The sequence below is a fragment of the Chaetodon auriga genome, chromosome 17, assembly GCF_051107435.1.
Source record: "Chaetodon auriga isolate fChaAug3 chromosome 17, fChaAug3.hap1, whole genome shotgun sequence".
Classification (NCBI taxonomy): Eukaryota; Metazoa; Chordata; class Actinopteri; order Chaetodontiformes; family Chaetodontidae; genus Chaetodon; species Chaetodon auriga.
In genome coordinates, this window is record NC_135090.1 from 15,604,620 (window position 1) to 15,623,172 (window position 18,553).

Sequence of the window (18,553 nt, forward strand, 5' to 3'; positions counted from 1 at the left end):
CTGATATTGTTAAGATTTGGTTAGAATGAGGCACTAAAGAAAATCCATCTTCCCAGACCTCCACCCCAGATTTTGCAGCTCATCCAACTTTCTCCTTTGCTCCTGATGGACAAGGGTCACTAACCCTAACCCTTAACTGCACATACGTCTACTCAAAGTGTAGTGACTAAAGACATATACAGTGTGGTAAGATTTTCATTTATACTTAAACAGATAAAATGTTGTCAATGTGACTCTTGCTACAAACTACTTTTAGATTCCAGTGAGCTGTGATGAAAGAGCAGCTGCAGAACTGAATGCACAGGATCCACTGGGACATCCTCATTTGTTAGATATAGATATGAAATACAACATCTTTAACCAAAGCTAAGACTCCAAGGTATCCCCCTGAACTGTACTCAAAGCATGCCCTCTCATCATGGCAGACTGGGCAGATCATTCAGGACGTGTCATTTTCCCACTCCTTCACACCTCAGCATGTGATATCAGATATGAATAAATATGAGATAAATCACCTGAGAGCATCTGAAACCAATTTCACTGTGGGATGAGCTTTCAGTTTTTAACCACAGGGGATCTTACAGGTGTGAAGAAACATCTTAGTCAGTCAAAGATTGCTTTGGGGTTAGATACTAACTCATACAAATGAAGGGAGGAATACAGTGGGGGAAATAAGTATTCAGCATTCATTCATCAACAAGTCAACATTTATTTTTTTCCCATTAAACTTATTTCCAATGCAGCTATACAGTATATTGCCATATTATGCTAATTTTCAGGTTCATATGTTTATTTTAGGTGTCTACTAGAATAGGTTTACATACTTTAACGTTCAAAAAAACACATTATTTTTCTCATACTGACCCTCCTTACAGCCACCCTCTCGAATAGCACAGTCTGCTCTGATTGGTCAGATCACACAGACTTAAGCAGGCACTCACAATGTTTCCCATCAGCTCTGCCATTCCCATTAACTTAAAACTAGTTGCACTTCGACCATGAATATCTCTACAATCACTGCCTCTAAAATAAAAACTTCACTGTTGCACATATTCAACCATGAGTCTGATTTATATTAGCCTCGCTGTCCAATGGGCCACCGATGTTTCAGCTTTGTAATGATCTTTGTGTGGTCTGCGCAAGCTAGCTGCTGGATGCTAATCAAAGTTATTCAGTGTTGCCAAGCAAAATAATTCCTGCAGTTTGCCCATTTCTTTTTCTCACATTGCTATGTTGTAACCTTCAGAGCATGTCTTTCAAGTAAATTTACATACAGCTGCAACACACACACACATACTGGCGAGGATGCAGAGGAGGAGAATGGGCCTCAAAAACAAAGCTAATGTTAGCTAGCACTGCAGTATAAACACACGTGAAGCAACAAGCAAAAACATTTACACAACCTACATCAAGCCTACTCTTGTTATTTTCTTGGCTTCAAACGAGGCTTAATGTTCACTCACTTTCTTTTGACTGTCATTTGACATTAGAAAATTAGTACACATCACTCCCAGTCTGTGGAAGTAGACGCAATAGCCAAGCAACATGCTAACGCCAAGTTGAATAGGCTAACCAACAAAATACAAAACAAAACACAGTTTTCCAGCCCTCGTGAAGAGATTTCCATCAAAACTAAAGTTAATCCACTCCATTTATCCTAAGGCGGCGGGAGTAGATAAAACTTTGGTTGGTTCTTGTAGCCAACAACAGAGAAGTTTGTTGATTTGCTCGTAACTTTCTTCGCATAGGAAATGAAAACAACAAGGTGGGCGAGAAGGTCACCAAGGCTGGAGGTGGTGCTGTGTTACATAGTGACATGTTGAATGCTTGCTTCAAGACAAATAATGAAGCAATGATTTGTCTTGAACAGACTCTTACCCCAAGTTACCCGTATCAGTCATTTTATTTTCAAAAGCAAAATTTTTTCTTCTTCTTTCTTCTCTCCTCAGTCCACAATACTAGTTATAACAGAGCCAACATATAGAACTGTCTTATTAGTTATGGTGCTCACTGTGTAGGTTTGAGCTTTGCAGCCCTTCTTTCTTCTTTATGAATGATTTAAGGTGAAAACTAGACAGGGACAGTGTATGAACTATTTAAAACCCTTCACCCGCTGAAGGCTAGAAGGTCAGACATCTTGGGAAGCAGGAATTAGCATATTTAAATGCTTTAGAGCAATAAATAAAATATTCTCTATATGTGGCTTGTCATTTTGCAGTTTTTCTCTTTCTTCATCCTGTCTTATACATATAGATTCCATTTTAGTTTAAAAACAAAATGCCCATTTTGTTTGTTTACTGCTGTCCACAAACTCATGCTATGTGCAGCCTAACATCAGATCACGGTTGTTCACAGAATGATGGAAAAAGACCAATTATTGCCTTCATTAAAACTACAGCAGTTTGTATTGTTACCCCAAGAATTCAGGGACCTGTGGACCAGGATGGAAATTTTAAGGATTGCAACTTTACAACAGGGTATAACGTTGACCGTGTTCACCATTTTGTTCTGCGTGTTAGCATGCTAACATTTGCTAATGAGAAGAACACTCAAAGTTCAGCTGAGGGTGAGGGCAGTGTCATTAGTTTTGCAGGTATTTGGAAATAATGGGTACATTAAAATTTGACATGGAAAATGATGACACGGAAAAGTTCAACATCACCATCTTGTTTACAGTTTATCATGAGGAGAACTTAAATACCTGAGCCAGATTCAAGGGAGTCAATCTGGTGGTTATTAAGATATTTCACTCAAAACCACAAATGTCAACCTGCAGGTGCCAGTTGAGGAAAAGTCAGAGGATCACGAAAGTCATCCTCTAGGGAACATGGATGTCTTCATGAAATTTAATGGCAAGCCTAAATATTTTGTTCCAAACATAATGACATTGGATTCAGATACATTCAAGGCTAGCTAGTTGCAACTCATCAATTCAACCACTAATTTCAAGATGCTGTAGTGAACTCTTAAGCTGCAGATGTCAACAAGTACTGGTTGTGTAGGTACAAGTGTGTGTCCACAACATTTCTTATGTCTTTAATGTATTTCCTCTCCCAACTGTGATGCTCCATCTGGAGCAGTGGCACACTGGTTCACACTGATGGACTGTAACATAAAGCAACACAAGTAAAATAATGCTTGTATGGATTTCATAGATGTTTGTAGGAACACACACACGCACACACTGACAGTAGCTATTATAGCTAGGAAGCCTTTTTTCAGGTCCAGTGAATGTTAAAATTAGTATCATTAGTGAACCAAAGGCAATATAAGAAAATCAATATCTTTAATAGCAATAGGAGAAAATCAATCACCTTTTAATAGAAGGTCATTCGTCTTACGAGGTAAAGTACTGACAGATGGTAGCCAATCGCAATCAATGGAATCCTCCATGTAGCCAATAGTGATCTAAGTTACTGTGTTATGGAGACCCTCTCTAATAATCCAATGAGCGCATGTAATGGTTTGTCATGCTAGATTTGTTCTGGAGCTAAAGGTAATGTGGTGTTAGTAAACTGTGTTTAATGGATGTAGGATTTAGACATAATTACCTGACAAAAGAGAATAGGATTTGAACCTAATGCATGTCAACTCACTAAGATGGTTAAATCTGTAAACATTATACCTGCTAAACATAACATGTTAGCATTGTCACTGTGATGACAGCGCACTGACATTAGCATTTAGCTCAAATCATCAATGTGCCCAACGAGCTTGTTTACATCAATAACATAGACCAAAAGACTAACTTTGGGTTCAACAGGAGTTTAAAACCGAAAGATAACACTGATGCAATACGCATGCAATAACACATACAATCACATACCTATGAGCAAGCAAATGTGTACAGTTCAGACTCATATAAACGTGCAGCAACAGCATGTGTGGCAGGAAACACAGAATGTAGGGTCCACAACTGATTCTAATCTAAAATATCATTATTTCTCATACAGTATTTGAAAAATGTCCACTCTTTGCCACATTTCGCCTGGTAAAACAAGCTGTTCAGTGTGACGAAATTACAATAAATCAAGATGAACTATGCCTGGGAATGGCCGCAGTCTTTTTTCTTTTATGCAGTCTAATTGATTAAAACCAGACTTGCACTTCAAGAAAACATGCACACTCTCAATTAAATTGAAAGTTCTCCTTAATCAAATTGTGAGCACATAGTGCCAGTAACTCATGCCTTCTAACCAATGTGCTTCATGCACGTTTACTGTTCATTGTCTATACTGTGTCTTATATTCTTTGTAATCTTGTGCTTACAAGCCACACAATATAAGCATTTTGCTTTGTTTTGCACCAGTTACAAATGGTGGATCAACATCTCATTATGTTCATGACATCCCTGAAATAGCATACCATTAAATTTTGTCACGTCCAGTTTAATGTATTGTATCCATAATGGCTCTCATGTCAATATTGACATTGCCTTTTCATCTGAAGATCTAAGTCCATGATGCAGTCATTTAAAAATGAGTCTATTTAATAAAAAAAATATAATCACATTCACACATACAGTACAAACACACATTGTGTCACAGTGTTGTCAAGGTTAAAGACATTGCCCTGACATCAGCCTCCCTGCTCATGTATGAGAGCCCACACAAGCAATTAAAATGTCACACACACACACACACACACACACACACACAAACAGCCACTCGGAGATTTTGACCTCTGCACAGCCGCCACGGGGCAAAACAAGGGAGGGAGGGAGGGAGAAGCATTGGAAACAATAATCAGTTGCAGTTTTTTCTACTGGAGGCAAATCATCTTAATGAATGTTTTACAAAACACTAATTAACCATTTACTGAGTAATGAAAGCACAGGGGCCAAAAACAACATTATTAAACTTTTACAAATAATTTCATTATTACTGCATGATTTTTTACATGACGACTTATCAGTATGCTAATGATCAATTAATACTAAAGACGCTGCTGCATCGAGGGGTCTTTTGAAATAGTCCTTGTTGCTTCCAGGTCAGGATTTACATGCTGTTAAGATCATTCTGAAGGATTCTGTGCAGCTGCTAACATCACAGTCATGAATGCTTTCTTTATGGGGTCAGTGCACTGATTTTACAAATGACAGTCAGTGTACTTATCATGAATTGTCTAAGTCTAAGAAAAGAAACCTGATGTGATCATGTTACACATCAGCTTGGGCTCAGATATTAACTTGTTAGCCACGCTAGCGGCGCAGCTCTAGGAATGGCCTGCCAGTTTGGCTGACATATTGACATTCGTGCCCCCAGATGATGAATCTTACTTATTTGGGTGATACCCTGACTTTTCCTCGAGCACCATCAGCAGGTTGACATGGCTGGTTTGCAGTGAAATGTCTTAACAATTATTGGATTGACTGGCACAAAATTTGGTACAGATATGCATGATACCCAGAGGATTAAGCCTAATGACTTCAATGATCCCCTGACTATTGCTCTGGTGCCACAGCAGGTTGATATTATTTTGTGTCTTTGAATGAAAAGTCTCAACAACTACATGATGGATTGTCATGAAATTTGGTTCAGACATTCAGGCCCCCCTCAGGATGAACTGTAATAATTCTGGTGATGCCTTGACTTTTTTATCTACCACCATCATTAATTTGAAATTTTCCTGCAAAACTGATCACATTCCCACCAGCATCAGCTGTACTTTGCATTTGCTTTGCATGTTTTTCTCCAATTAGCAAGTGTCAGCATGCTAACATGCTAAACTTAGATGGTGAACATAGTAAATATTAAACTTGCTAAATATCAGTATGTTAACATTATCACTGACAGCATGTCAACATGCTGGCATTAGCATTTAGCTTGTTGAATTGTTTAGCTGAGACTACTGTCATCACCTCCTAAAACTGCATGAATATTAATCATGATTCAACAACATGTTCAGTGAAGAAAAAGAAAACATCTTGACGTGACTTTTTTAAACTAGTTTTTATTTAGGAAGTGAAACAAAAATGCCCAGTGTTGTCTTTGTGCTTTACATTGTTTCAAACCACCACCGGAGGTCCCAAAAAACCTCAGAGGAAGAACTCAAAACAAAGCAGGAAGCTCCAGAAAAATTCATCACCTTCATCGTCATCATTGTCATCATCATCACTGTCACTCTGTAGAAATAATCGGACTCCAAAGTCACATCAGTGCTTATTTACAAGGCCTCTTGCCGCAAAATAGTCGAATTTTCATTCGCTCTTAAAAAAGGTGTGGTGAAGATGCTCTCACACGAATATGTTGAAAAATGACACAACATGTAATAAAGGTGTCAGTTTACACTGTGTGTCATTTTTAAGCATATTTTCATGTGTCATTTAAGGACAACACAGCTCGTGTTATTTCAACATCTTTGTTGATTTGCTGCTGTTTTTACCTTTGATTCATCATAGTAGAAAAAAGAGAAAGAGGTTATATCTACATACAAGGCATTGTCTACCTGAATCTAAACTCTTTCATTGTGCTACTATCTTTGAACAAAAGAAAAAGTTGTAAGATATAATTCGTAAGAGGAAGTGCTTTTATATAAGAATAGGTAAACTAGCTTGTGGCTATAGTAGGCTACAGTAGTTCATAGTAGAATCTAAGTGTTTGTCGATGCGCTCTGGTGCTGAAATATTGACCATATATATCTTTTCGTCCTTCTCAACAGTCCTCGTAATTGCATCGGGGATCGCCACAACAACCTCACAACAGCCAGAGATGATGGAAAGAAAAGCAACCTGAAACTGTGCAGGGTGTTTAAAGAGTGGCATTGGCTCTAGAGTCCTCACATTAATGTCTTATATAAAGCCAGGGAGCAAACCTGACCTTTTGATGGGATTCAAAATGAGGAGAGAGCGCAATGAAATTTCATCCTCATCACAGACTAAAACCTCAAGCAGGGACCTGTTCAAGAACTACTGAGGGTCAAAGAGCCCCACGTTCACCACAGCTGTTGGAGAGTTGTGTTTCACCTACTCACCAATCAAAAGCAGGAGGATACCAAAAATCTCAATCGTTCTCGTTCTGGGTTTGTGTTTTCATCCATGTTTCAGCACCAGAGGCCTACAGTAGTACCTTCTACTTTCTACAATATTTTAGAATAATAATACGAGGCAGGCAGTGCATAAACCATGTACAAAAAGACCCGTCCCGACCCAACCCGGAGCCCTCCATCTAAAGGAGTTGTGCCATCTGTGTGAATCCCTGGAGGCCCCAGCAGCTCCTAACACTTATACGCACATAACTGTCAACAAACTAATGATGCCAAGATAGATTTATACCTAGGAGGCAATTGTTTTGGGTAATATTCATACTAAATAAGCAGAGTTTGGAAAATTTGAAAACCGATTCTCTGCTAATTCTCACTAATTCCATCTGTTCAAACACATCACAGAAGTCACCGGAGAAAGCCTCAAAGACTCATTACAGCGTCACAATTCCTCTAACTACAGAGCTCTTAACCCAACCCTCCATATTTAACACTAACTTGGTTTGCTAACTCCCTGAAATTTCATTTCTCATAACTACATAGAATAGTGGTACTTGAAAAAATCAAGATGTTACAAGCAGTTATGACTCACGTCTCTTCAAAAATATCATGCATTATTGCTCTATCGGATATGAATGAAATATTGCCCAAGACAGAAATTTGCTTAATTTGCCTGTTATCTAAGAGGTTTGGCAAAATATCCCAAAGATTCATAAAATTGGCATAGATTCCATTATTAGGCTATTGTTATTTTTTGCATGCAGTAGTTTTTATAATTAAAGTGGCGGACAAAAGTAAAAAGGTAATCGGTAATTAGAAAGTGTCAAATGCTTTGGCATATTCGTAACAAAGGCAAAATATAACAAAGTAATATAATAAAGTAAAGTGCAAAATCAATACATCTACAAAAAAAATAAGAATAAATAAATAAATTAGGCAATAAATAGACATAAAAAAGACGTAAACCTCAAAGCTGAACACTGTGTGGCCCTATGGCAACAAAAACACTATTTTACAACACTTGAGAAAGGTTTGACCTTTTGAGGACAATCAGGACATTTTCAATGTCTCCATCCTCATCTGACTCTGACAAGTAAAAATAAATAACATCAGATTTAGGTTGTAGGAAAACACTGTTTGTTAAGGAATACCCTGGTGGCTTAGTGGGAGTTTTCAGCCATGGAAGTCCAGGTTGTCTCCCTAATTCCCTCTCACTCTCCACCGTTTAGTGTCAAGTAAAGCACAAATGCCAGAAATAACTTAGAAAAGAAAACAGCTTCCATGTCTGTGTTCATGTCCCCCCCCCTACCCAAATGTGTTTGTTTCCATCTCTACCATGTTATGGCAGGTTTGTACATCATGTCTCCTTCACAGGTCAGTGTGGGTCTGTCAGTAGGCAAAGCATGTGACGAGTGTAAAGGAAAAAACAGAGAATAAATGCTGTCTGCTTTGTTTTTGTTGATGTTTTTACTCCTTATAAGCTCAGTCCAAGGTCAGTTTCACCAAAAGCAGGAAACCAGATGTATCCTTACATTGTGAATTCTTGTTTTTAAGAAAAATATGAAAGTTCATTGAATCTCTTTGCAAGAAAACTGAAGATGTGACTCATGCTTTAAACTCCTGTGATATTCATGTCACAGAAAGACAAGAGATGGGAGAAGAATTGTGCTTCAGTGTCGTTTCGTCATGGGTTGAAAAAAAAGAGGGACGAGGATAGATATGGTCATAAATAGATCTAGGTATCTTCAAAAATGATGAGCTAGATGTGCTGTGCTTTATTTATCTTCACAGGTATTCAAAACAGCCTCAGTAGGGGACATATCTTATCGAAGCAGGTGACAATCTAAATCAAGCATTGGAAACTTTTCACTTCCAGATGAGGAAAGAGGAGACAAAGGAGGGATTGGAGGGTCTTGATAAAAATGGACAAGTCCTCAATCTATTTTTGTCATTTGCCTCATGATCCTTGCAGAGAAAACGCTCCTCCCTCGCAGTGCTCAGGCATACTGGGCTTCTTGTCGGGGAAAGCAGGAAAAAGCAGGGAGTGAGGCCAGAAAAATCTGATTGAAATAAACAAAAGAAAACTCCACTCAGCCTTTCTGAATCCATCATTCCCCCAGTGAGCTCATGGGGGAGAAAGCCCCCTTGAAGCACGCCGACTCGTAGTGCTTGTTCAGGTAACTCTTGAGTGCAAACGTCTTGTCACACCGTTTACACTTGTAGTGCTTGAAGGCTGAGTGCGTCTGCATGTGGGCGCGCAGGTTTGACCGGTCGGCAAACGCTTTTCCACAGTGCGCACACCCGAATGGCTTCTCGCCCGTGTGCGAGCGCATGTGGCCCTGCAGCAGCCACGGCCGGCTGAACGCTTTGCCGCACACGTCGCACTTGTGCTTGAGGTCGTGGGTCAGCAGGTGCATGGCCATCGCAGGCATGGAGACGTAGACTTTCCCACATGTGGGGCACTTCTTGGCCATCTTGCTATCTATGCTCCTGTGCGTCTGCTTGTGCCGGCTCAGGTTGGAGGACGTGGCGTAGGTCTTGCCGCACTCGCTGCAGGTGTGCCTCTGGGTGGTTCCTCTGGGGCTCGACGCGGCTTTCCTCCGTGACCGTCCATCCATGATGAAAAACGCATCCACCGTGTATCCCTCGCTCACGGCTGCATCCCCGTTGATGTATCCACCAGCTGATGACGACACCTCTGAGCGCGGGCTGTCCGGCTGGTCCGAATCACCGTGGATGTCGCCATGTATACCAGAGTAGGTGTCGTTGATGTGGCCATAGATGATTGACGGATGACTATGGGAGGGTACTTTAGCGATGACAGGTGAGTCACTTCCCACCACATCATCATAAGGAGATGGACTCAGATAATCGCTGACGTAGCCTGAAGAGAGAGAGAGAGAGAGGAAGAGGTTAATCATTTGACCATGGGGGATCGATTGGAAACTAAAAACTGATTGGTTTGAAAATCTTTACAGGGCAGCTGCATGAGTGCTACAAACATGATACACAAACCAGATTGGGGAAATGCATGCCTTGACAGGATTTATCCTTTACATCCTTTGATATGTGAGTATTAAGTGTCTCCATACCAAAAAATAGAGCTGCTCTAGAACTAGAGCAGTGCCACTATTTCAGTATCATATGGTGCTGAAAAATTCTACTTTTTATCGCTTGCACTGCACAAGATAACACTTATCTCTGTTGTGTCCGTATATCCAGGTCTGAAGCTCTAAATACATGTTTTGAGTGTTGGATGTTATGAACCTTTCAAGCCCACAAGAGTAGCGTGAAGGCAGACAGGATGAGCTGGCACTGAGTGGAAATAAAACAGTTTATGGCTTAAGTTGTAGGCTACATAAAGCTTACAAATAATTAAATCATGATGGGTTTTTCTTCATTTATTGTGAGTGAATTGTGTTGATTCTGCAAGTGTGTTATTTTTACAGTAGCTATCAACCAAAGTGTTACAGTGAGTCATAAGGAAGAAACTGGTTTGAACTTGTTGTAACTGAGTGAGTTATAAGTGTTACTACCATCCTCAGCTTCGAGCTTCAAGTAGCCACTGCTAACGATACAGGTAAAAATATTTCATATGCTGTAATTGTAAAAATATGGCCCACAAATCAAACTCATTCACCAAAGTTCATTCATTATTCAGAGAGCTGCTTCACATGCTGTCTCCTGGTATATGACTGATTACAGTCTGGCATCTCTGGTTTTCTAAATATCAACTCTGCCACCCAGGATCCCATTAACAACATGTGCATTACGCTTTAAGATGAACTTTTGTTTTCCCATGCATCCATGGGAGACACAAGTCCATTCTTAAGATACACCCACACACTGAGAGGCTCGTCTAAAACACAACCGTTTCTGGAGGTGGTATAAAGCAGGAGAAGGAGAGAGTTGTGGTATTTATAGTGGCAGTAAAGTGCTTTTATGTCTTTGCCAGCAAGGAGGAGACACTTTCCCCTCAGTGGGAAATCTTTATTTTTCATAAGAGGGTTCAGTGAGCACACTCTCTCCTCAACAACAGCACCTGACAGGTCTACAGCTGCACACAGTCACACCTCTGAGCTGTCAAAACGTCAACTCTTGTACACGGAGCATCTCTGTTACAGCAGCTTGGAGTCAGGTGCTTTGCTCAAGGGCACCCTGACACTGACTGCATTTAACTGTGTATTGGCCGTAATCTTTCAGTCCTCCTCTTGAGTTTAACAGTACGTATATTTGCCTGAGACTCACGCCTACTGAAGCAAGCTGCAAGTTTTTGCACAGCTCCTGACAAATCTGACAAAGTATTTGTTGCCACGTTAGGATGTCAACTGGTTCATTATTTCTATTATTGGCTTCTACACTCAACAGGCTGAACTCCAACAGACACAAGGAGAGACTGGTAGCTAATACCCCACAGCCATGACTCCTGTGGATCTATGCCGATCAATAGCTCCCCATTTCAATTAGCACTCTGTGAGCATTTAGACACAGGCAGCAGAGGAGATACTATTGCTGGTAATATAATTTCATGATGCAGTTCTGAGAAAAGCTCAGAAGTTGATCGATAATACGATGAGAACAAGAGACAGAGATAGATGGGGAGGGGGATAGTGAGATGAGAGATGGAAACAAAGAAAGAAATGGGGAAGGAAAAAATGAGTTGTAGCAGAGTGAAAGTGGTGTTACGTCCAATTTGGTGTTTGTGGTTAGGTGGTTTGGCAATGCTGTTTACATCTCTCGTGCTGATTTAACGTTGCGAATTAAATTAAGACGGAGCAATAGAGGAAGACAAAAAATGGGGAGGGGGGGGGCAAGAGAGTCGGAAGGAGGTAGCGAGAGGAAAAAATCATGAATCATGAATATTCAATCATTGCACTCTGGAACAAAGTAGTGTGTGTGTGTGTGTGTGTGTGTGTGTGTGTGAGTGTGCGTGTGTGTCTGTGTCTCTTGTTTTATAGAGCATGAGTAAATGCTTTGAAACATGACCAAGTGTTCTTTTTTAACCCTTATTAAGTTGACTAAGAACAGCTCCAGTCTTGGAGATGTCGCAGAGCTTCATAATCACTCAAATTGGCAGCTTCCCAGTGGAACAGACTTGTTCTGGTGGACACTTAACAGCTCCAGTGGAGGGGTCACTGCTTTGCTTGAGGAAACTTACACAGCAGACGTTGCTTGATTTCCCTTCAAGGAATTTTCCCGTGGAAAAAAAGCTCCAAATGACTCGTTGAAATGTCTTTTTGTCTTTCTGTACTACGGCCAGTGATGGAAGACATATTCAGATAATTAACTTAAGTAAAGCAGAAATATCAGAGTCTAAAAATACCATACCATACCATTACATTTACTTGAAGTATCAAAGTACTCATGCACATTATTTATAATAACTTGCATCATTGGATATTATTATTTAATGTAATTTTTCAATATGAATCCAGTTTGAGGTACTTTATACTTTTTGGCAGATTTTGCTCAATAGATCTTGAAGTTTATTGTGTACAAGACATTTTGACCAGATGTTCATGCTGGAGTCAAGAAACCAATATAACCAATATCTGCCCTGTAGTTGTCACATCATAACGCTCAAGACCACCATGTTGGGTGGACAGACTCAATAAGGACTGACCTGAGACTGGCTCCTGGTGAAAATGTCTTGTGCAGTGAGAAAAAACATGTCATCCAATTTTATTCTCTGTCAGTGTTCAGTGTGTATCATGTCACCTCTTCTGTCGCTGCGTAGCTGCATTTGTTTACTCTGCTGTGAAGGTACTAAGGACCAGCCTGCGTTATGCAGATGTGACTGACAGGCAGTGACAGAAATAAAATCAAACTCCATCCATGGTTATAGGATGCAAGGTTTTAATGTATAAACAGTGTGTAGTGCTGCTTTCTCTCACAGAAGCTTTTGCTGTGATCCCTGCCAATTAAACATGACCGCTCCCCAGTATCCTCTCCTCAAATGACTGTTTTGTACTTGCTGTACGTCTTAATGTCTGCCTATTGTTTTTGTTTGTTTGTCTTTGTCTCTCTCCAACTGTCTCCATCTCTGTCTCGCTGTGTCAACTCTGTATTCATTTCAAAGCACTTTAGCAGCATTAGACCTGATAGGTGTTCTAAATGCTTATTAAAGATTAAAATACTCTGCCAACCAAAGCCATTCCTCTTTTATGTGTCTTTGAAATACAGCAAATTAGAAAGCGAAAGAATGATGGAGAGAGGCGATGAGAGGCAGAAAGAGAAAGCCAGAGAGAAAAGCTGCAAGCTACAGTTTAATTTTTGATCCAAACCAGCAGTAACTGACACACACTTGTGTGCTTTGGACACTTGTAGGTCACTCACTGCTTCCTCTCAGTGTGTGTGTGTGTGTGTGTGTGTGTGTGTAATGCTGTGCACTCAGCTGTGCAAGCTGCCTGGGAAATGTGCCGACTTGACAGAAACACAGCAGTGCGTGTACGTGTGTGTGTGTGTGTGTGTGCATGTGTGCTTTGCGTGTCACAGCGCAACAAGCTGCAGTTGCTTCAGTCAAACTCTTGTTATATTTATAACAAGGGATAGCAGTCTCAGTCTTTACATGCGTGCCGCACTGCTGCTGCTGCTGCTGCTGCTGCTGCTGCTGCATGTTCCTCTGTTCCCTCTGTCATCAGAACACCTGGGATCTCCTCATCTCACATTTGACCTTGGTGCAATGTGAAAACCACCAGGCTGCACTAACAGCGTTACACACTTCTCCCTCTGCTGTGACAGACACACTCTTCCTGTATTTCTTTAAAGCTGCATTCACATTTCCACCACTAGGGGGCAGAAACAAACTGACAGGCACACAACCCTGGCAAATTACAGCCTTTAAAGGTCATATGGCCAACATACAAGCTAACAATTGCCCGTGTACACTTTTGGCAGATACGAGGCAACAGAAATCATCCCACTGGAGTTTTTTTTTGCTCTTTAGCTGCTAGATGCTCAAGTTTCTTCACCAAATTTTATCTGATATTTGGTGCTGTTTATCAGAGTTAATTTGCTGAAAAAAACATGGTTGATGAGAGCAGAGCCTGACCCATTGTGCAATAAAACCAAAGCACTGAGCTTTAAGAGGCTAAAGAGCTTCATTAAGCTGCACCGCTGGGACAGTCTTGTTGTGACTGCAAACAGCCGTTTTTACACTGCATACAGTCGTTTGATCTAAGCGTTCATTTTTAAATTTTAATGCAGCTTTAACATAAACAGGTTACTACCTTTGTTATAGTTCTCACCCATAAGTGCACAAAGCTCCTGTTGCTGTGGTTTTCAGATAACAGCCTCTGCTCAGAAACGCTAGGCAAGTATTTTATCAATATTTGAAAATTACTTTGAATGTTTGACCCACTCTCACTGACTCTGTATTGTATTTTGCCTGTGTATCCAGGATTATACAGTGCGTGGGAACCATTTAGCATCAGTGTAGCTGTGCAATATTTTTGAAATCTTGGAGAGAGAAACAACCTGATTTGAATAATTTACTGGGCAACAGAACAACAGAGAATCCCACTGTATGTGTGCTGATGACATAATCAATCAATCAGCATAATAATTTAGCGTGGTTTTCTGCAGAAATCTCATCTCTCTGGCTTCCTGTTGCTTATCAGCTGTCTTCATCATTTCTACAGAAAAAAAAAATATGTTTCTTTTTTCAGCTTAGCCTATTAATGCCAGCAACTATGCTGAATTGAATATGTGAGTGCTGCACTATATATCTATTTAGGGGGGCAGGAAATGCATTTCAGGATGAAAAGCGTGTGGGAAAGCCAACATGTGCAATGTTACAGTTAAATTGAAAGACTATTGGAGTTGATTTTGCTGTTTTTTAAGATGCTGGCACCATGAAACATGAATTTAACCAGAGAGCCTGCCTTGGCCAAAAATTCACATTTCACAGCTTCATTCAAAAAGTCACACTTTTGAATCAGTGGTACTTTTTATACATGTGTTCAGATGGTAAATGTAATTTCTTCTTAAAAAACTATTAAAGGCTGCCTTTAGCAGTTTGATAGTATATGATGTGTTTATATGGGCGGCGTGAAATGTCACATTTTCACACACAGATTGGGTTTGTTTATGACTGAGTCATCAAAAATCCGCCCTGAAGAGGTACCTTTGAGGAAAAGCCAGGTGCTCTGCCTTGACCTCTGACCTGACTGTGGAAAGGGTCAATGTGTATCACACATCTATTACATTAAATTACTCAAACAATGTTTTTATCGGTGAGCATGTGTGCTTCTCAGCAGGGTCCTAAAACTGAAGATTTTCTCATTTCCTGCCATCTCTCTCTTCTGTTTCTCACATAAGGCTGTTTTATGGCAATAATCTTTGCAAGCAAAAGAAAATTTCAGTGCCTGAGATTGACATGTTTTTGACTTGTGACCGGAGTTTGACCCTGTAATTCCCTTTTTGACTCATCTTTCTGAAACTGTCATTAAATCTGGGGATAAAGAAACACCCTGAATGATGTATGGCAGCTGTGTGTGTGTGTGTGTGTGTGTGTGTGTGTGTGTGTGTGTGTGTGTGTGACACTAACCTTTGTCATGATGATGGAATCGCAGACTGAGTTCTTCTCTTCTGCTGTGACCATATGAGCTCTCCAGTTCTGTAGCCGAGAAATCGTCCAGTTTCACTTTCTTCACCAAGAAAGACCGAGGCATGATGGGACGGTAGTGGCTCCTGCTCTCAAACAATAAACACACACTCTCCGTCTGTCTGAAAGGTGAAACTCTTAGTCGCCGGATTTTAACTGTAATGTACTCCCTGGTTTCAGCTACTAAAGGTGCGTTTGCTCCCTCCGATCAAACAGCCACGGAAGCGCAGAGCGGACATGGCTTTTAAAGATCAGACAAACCAAGCGTTCCTCATCTGATGCTGTTTTTTGAGCATACCTAATATTTATTTGGGCTCAGGTGTGAAATGCAGACTGTGATTTTTAGGTCCCGGGGGAAAAAAAAATAGTCTGTTTTCCTCCAACAACTCGCCACTGGAAGACCTGTGGAGCTCTGAAAGGTCAAAAATAAACAATGAAATAAAGAAATTCCTCTTTTGGCTATTGTCCAGAAGACATGGAAGGTGACAAACGCAGTTAAAACGCGCCCTTTTTCTTCTTTATTTGTTTTATTCCGTTGCTTCAGATGGCAAGACGACCCTTTCTATTCTTCTCGATCCAAACCGGTGGTCTTCAGCACGCGGACAGCTCCTCGCGTTCCGCTTCTCGTGTCTCGTTGTTTCAGCACCGGACAGCTCCCCTCAGCGCGAGACTCCCACAGCCAACCGCCGCTGTCCGTCCAGCACCGGATAAAACAGAGAAGAAGAAGTTTCCGCCGCTTCGGAATCAGCTCAGCTCGGAGCGAGACGCACTCCGGTGGAAATTCCCACGCAGGTGAGTCGACCCGGTCTGTATTTTTGTCGAAGACAAACCTTTAGCGGTACCGGTGCCTTGAAAAGAAGGTAACGAGTCGTAATGGTGTGCTAACGGTCAGAGAGAAGCGGAGGTTAATGGTGCTCAAAAAGACAACCGCTGACTCCAGGAAACGTCTCGAGAACAAGACTTCAGCTTCTCAAGAAACGATCAGCCAAAATTTCCACGCAGTTCCTTAAAAATATTGCTCAAAAAACGCTTAAAACTACCAGTGGAAGACCAGAAGAGCTCATCTCCCCGTGGCTAACTCTCTCTTTCACTCTCTGCTCCTCGCCTCCACTCTGTCTCTCTCTTCTCCTGCTCAGCGCGTGCGGAGCTGCGGCTCTCTCTGATGCACGAGATCAGCTGTTGCGGCTTTATAGGCCGAGAGAGAGAGAGGGAGAGAGAGAGAGAGAGAGAGAGAGAGGAGGGAGGGAGAGGGAGATGGAAGTGCTTAATTTTATTCATCAGAAGAAGAAAAAAAAAGAGCATCTTGTCTTGTGGGACCAGCAGCGGCGCGCGGTGATGGCCGGGCAGGGATTTAATGAGGTAGTTTCAAGTGCGCGCTCACGCTGATTTTTATGGCAATGAAATTAAAAAGACAGGCTGGGGTTTCTGGTTCCCAAATAGATCCCCGTGGGAATGATGCGCGTGGCAAATGATAAATTAGATGAAAACGAGTACATTAAAAAAAAAAAAAAAAAAAAAAGTGTCACTGCCTCTATGACCTTTGACAAGAACAACAAACATTCTTTAACTTCTTATTATCATTCTTAATTTTGGTGCCCTCCCAATTGCTTTGTTGTTGTTTTTTTAACACTTTCTACTTACAATAATTTTCAGGCTACAGTGAATATAACCTCTGTCTATACCAAAATCAAATGCTATTATAATTGGTCATGCAGTTCATGGGTCGGACCACTAGCACACAGACTCTAAAGAAAACTGAAGAAAAGAAGAGTAATGTTGGGATTTTCTGGCAGACTCTTGGTTAAAAGAGATATCTTTTTAGGTTTTAAAATCTTTAGTACAGGTAATACCCATACAATAACACAGCTACCAATCAGTTAATGTTAATTAACAAATGCTCACATGACAGGGGATCATTACAGAACAGAACAGTCTGTTTATGTCCTATTTATTACTGTGAAGGCAAAGGTACAGTTCTAACTGTTGATTTACGGGGGAAAAAAATCACCCTCCCACTTAATGATTCCAGCCTTTCTGAGGGGCGGACAACCATCAAACCAGCCACTGAAAACCAACTTCTTGTGGCACTGAACACAGGTCAATGCTTTTACACTGCAGTCAACCAATTGAGTTCCTTTCATGCAAATCATCTCTCCTCCTGGGCCAATCAGATCTTCTGTGCGTAAATCCAGACTCAGCATTAGCCAGTGAGTTCAGTTAATGTAACTGAGGTGAAGGTGTTTTTGCTGAATGGTCTTTCACAGAGCCAGAGAGAGAGAGAGAGAGAGAGAGAGAGAGAGAGAGAGAGAGAGAGAGAGAGAGAGAGAGAGAGAGAGAGAATATCAGAGTTTCACAGGGTTGTATGTTATACAATGTTCATTTGTGTATGTTTGTGTGTCAGAGGAAAGAGACATGGAGCAGAGAGATGATGTGTTGTTTAGATGTTTACACACTCAAACAAACAGACCTCTCCCTCCAGCCAGTAGACTGTGAAGAACAAACACATACACATAAACACACACACACACACACACACTCATGCAAAGCTCTACCCCCATTTATACACATACAAGCTGGCAGGATGATGGCGTGTGATGTAATTCAGTGACGTGTGCATTTATGTAAGTTCTATTCACTGAGGTCCTTGGAGTTAACCTATTTTTATATTTCATTGATAAATGTTTGAGAGAGACAGAGCGGGTCTGTCTTTGATCGCGTGTGTGTGTGTGTGTGTGTGTGTGTGTGTGTGTGTGTGTGTGTGTGTGCCATTTTTTAAGACCTATGTGTGGATGTGCATTACTCTTGTTGTGGGACATGAATCTGTTTACACTTCACATTGTGGGGACTTATCATCCTTATGGGGAGAAAACGCGAATCACCGGAAGGTAAACATTAAACATTTTAGGGTGAATACTTGGGTTATAGACTTAGGTTAGGTTTAGGGTAAGGGTCATGATTATGCATGAA

At 40.9% G+C, this 18,553-nt stretch overlaps 1 protein-coding gene across 1 annotated transcript; it reads right to left on the reverse strand.

The window, feature by feature from the left end:
• Nucleotides 1–5,942: 5,942 nt before the first annotated feature.
• Nucleotides 5,943–16,747, reverse strand: LOC143335689 (transcriptional repressor scratch 1-like). The gene is made up of 2 exons (XM_076755268.1): nt 15,530–16,747; nt 5,943–9,865 (listed from the first exon to the last, which is right to left on the reverse strand). Exons 1-2 carry the CDS (start codon nt 15,651–15,653, stop codon nt 9,090–9,092), a joined length of 900 nt encoding a protein of 299 aa, XP_076611383.1. The 5' UTR covers nt 15,654–16,747; the 3' UTR covers nt 5,943–9,089.
• Between the last annotated feature and the right edge of the window lie 1,806 nt (nt 16,748–18,553).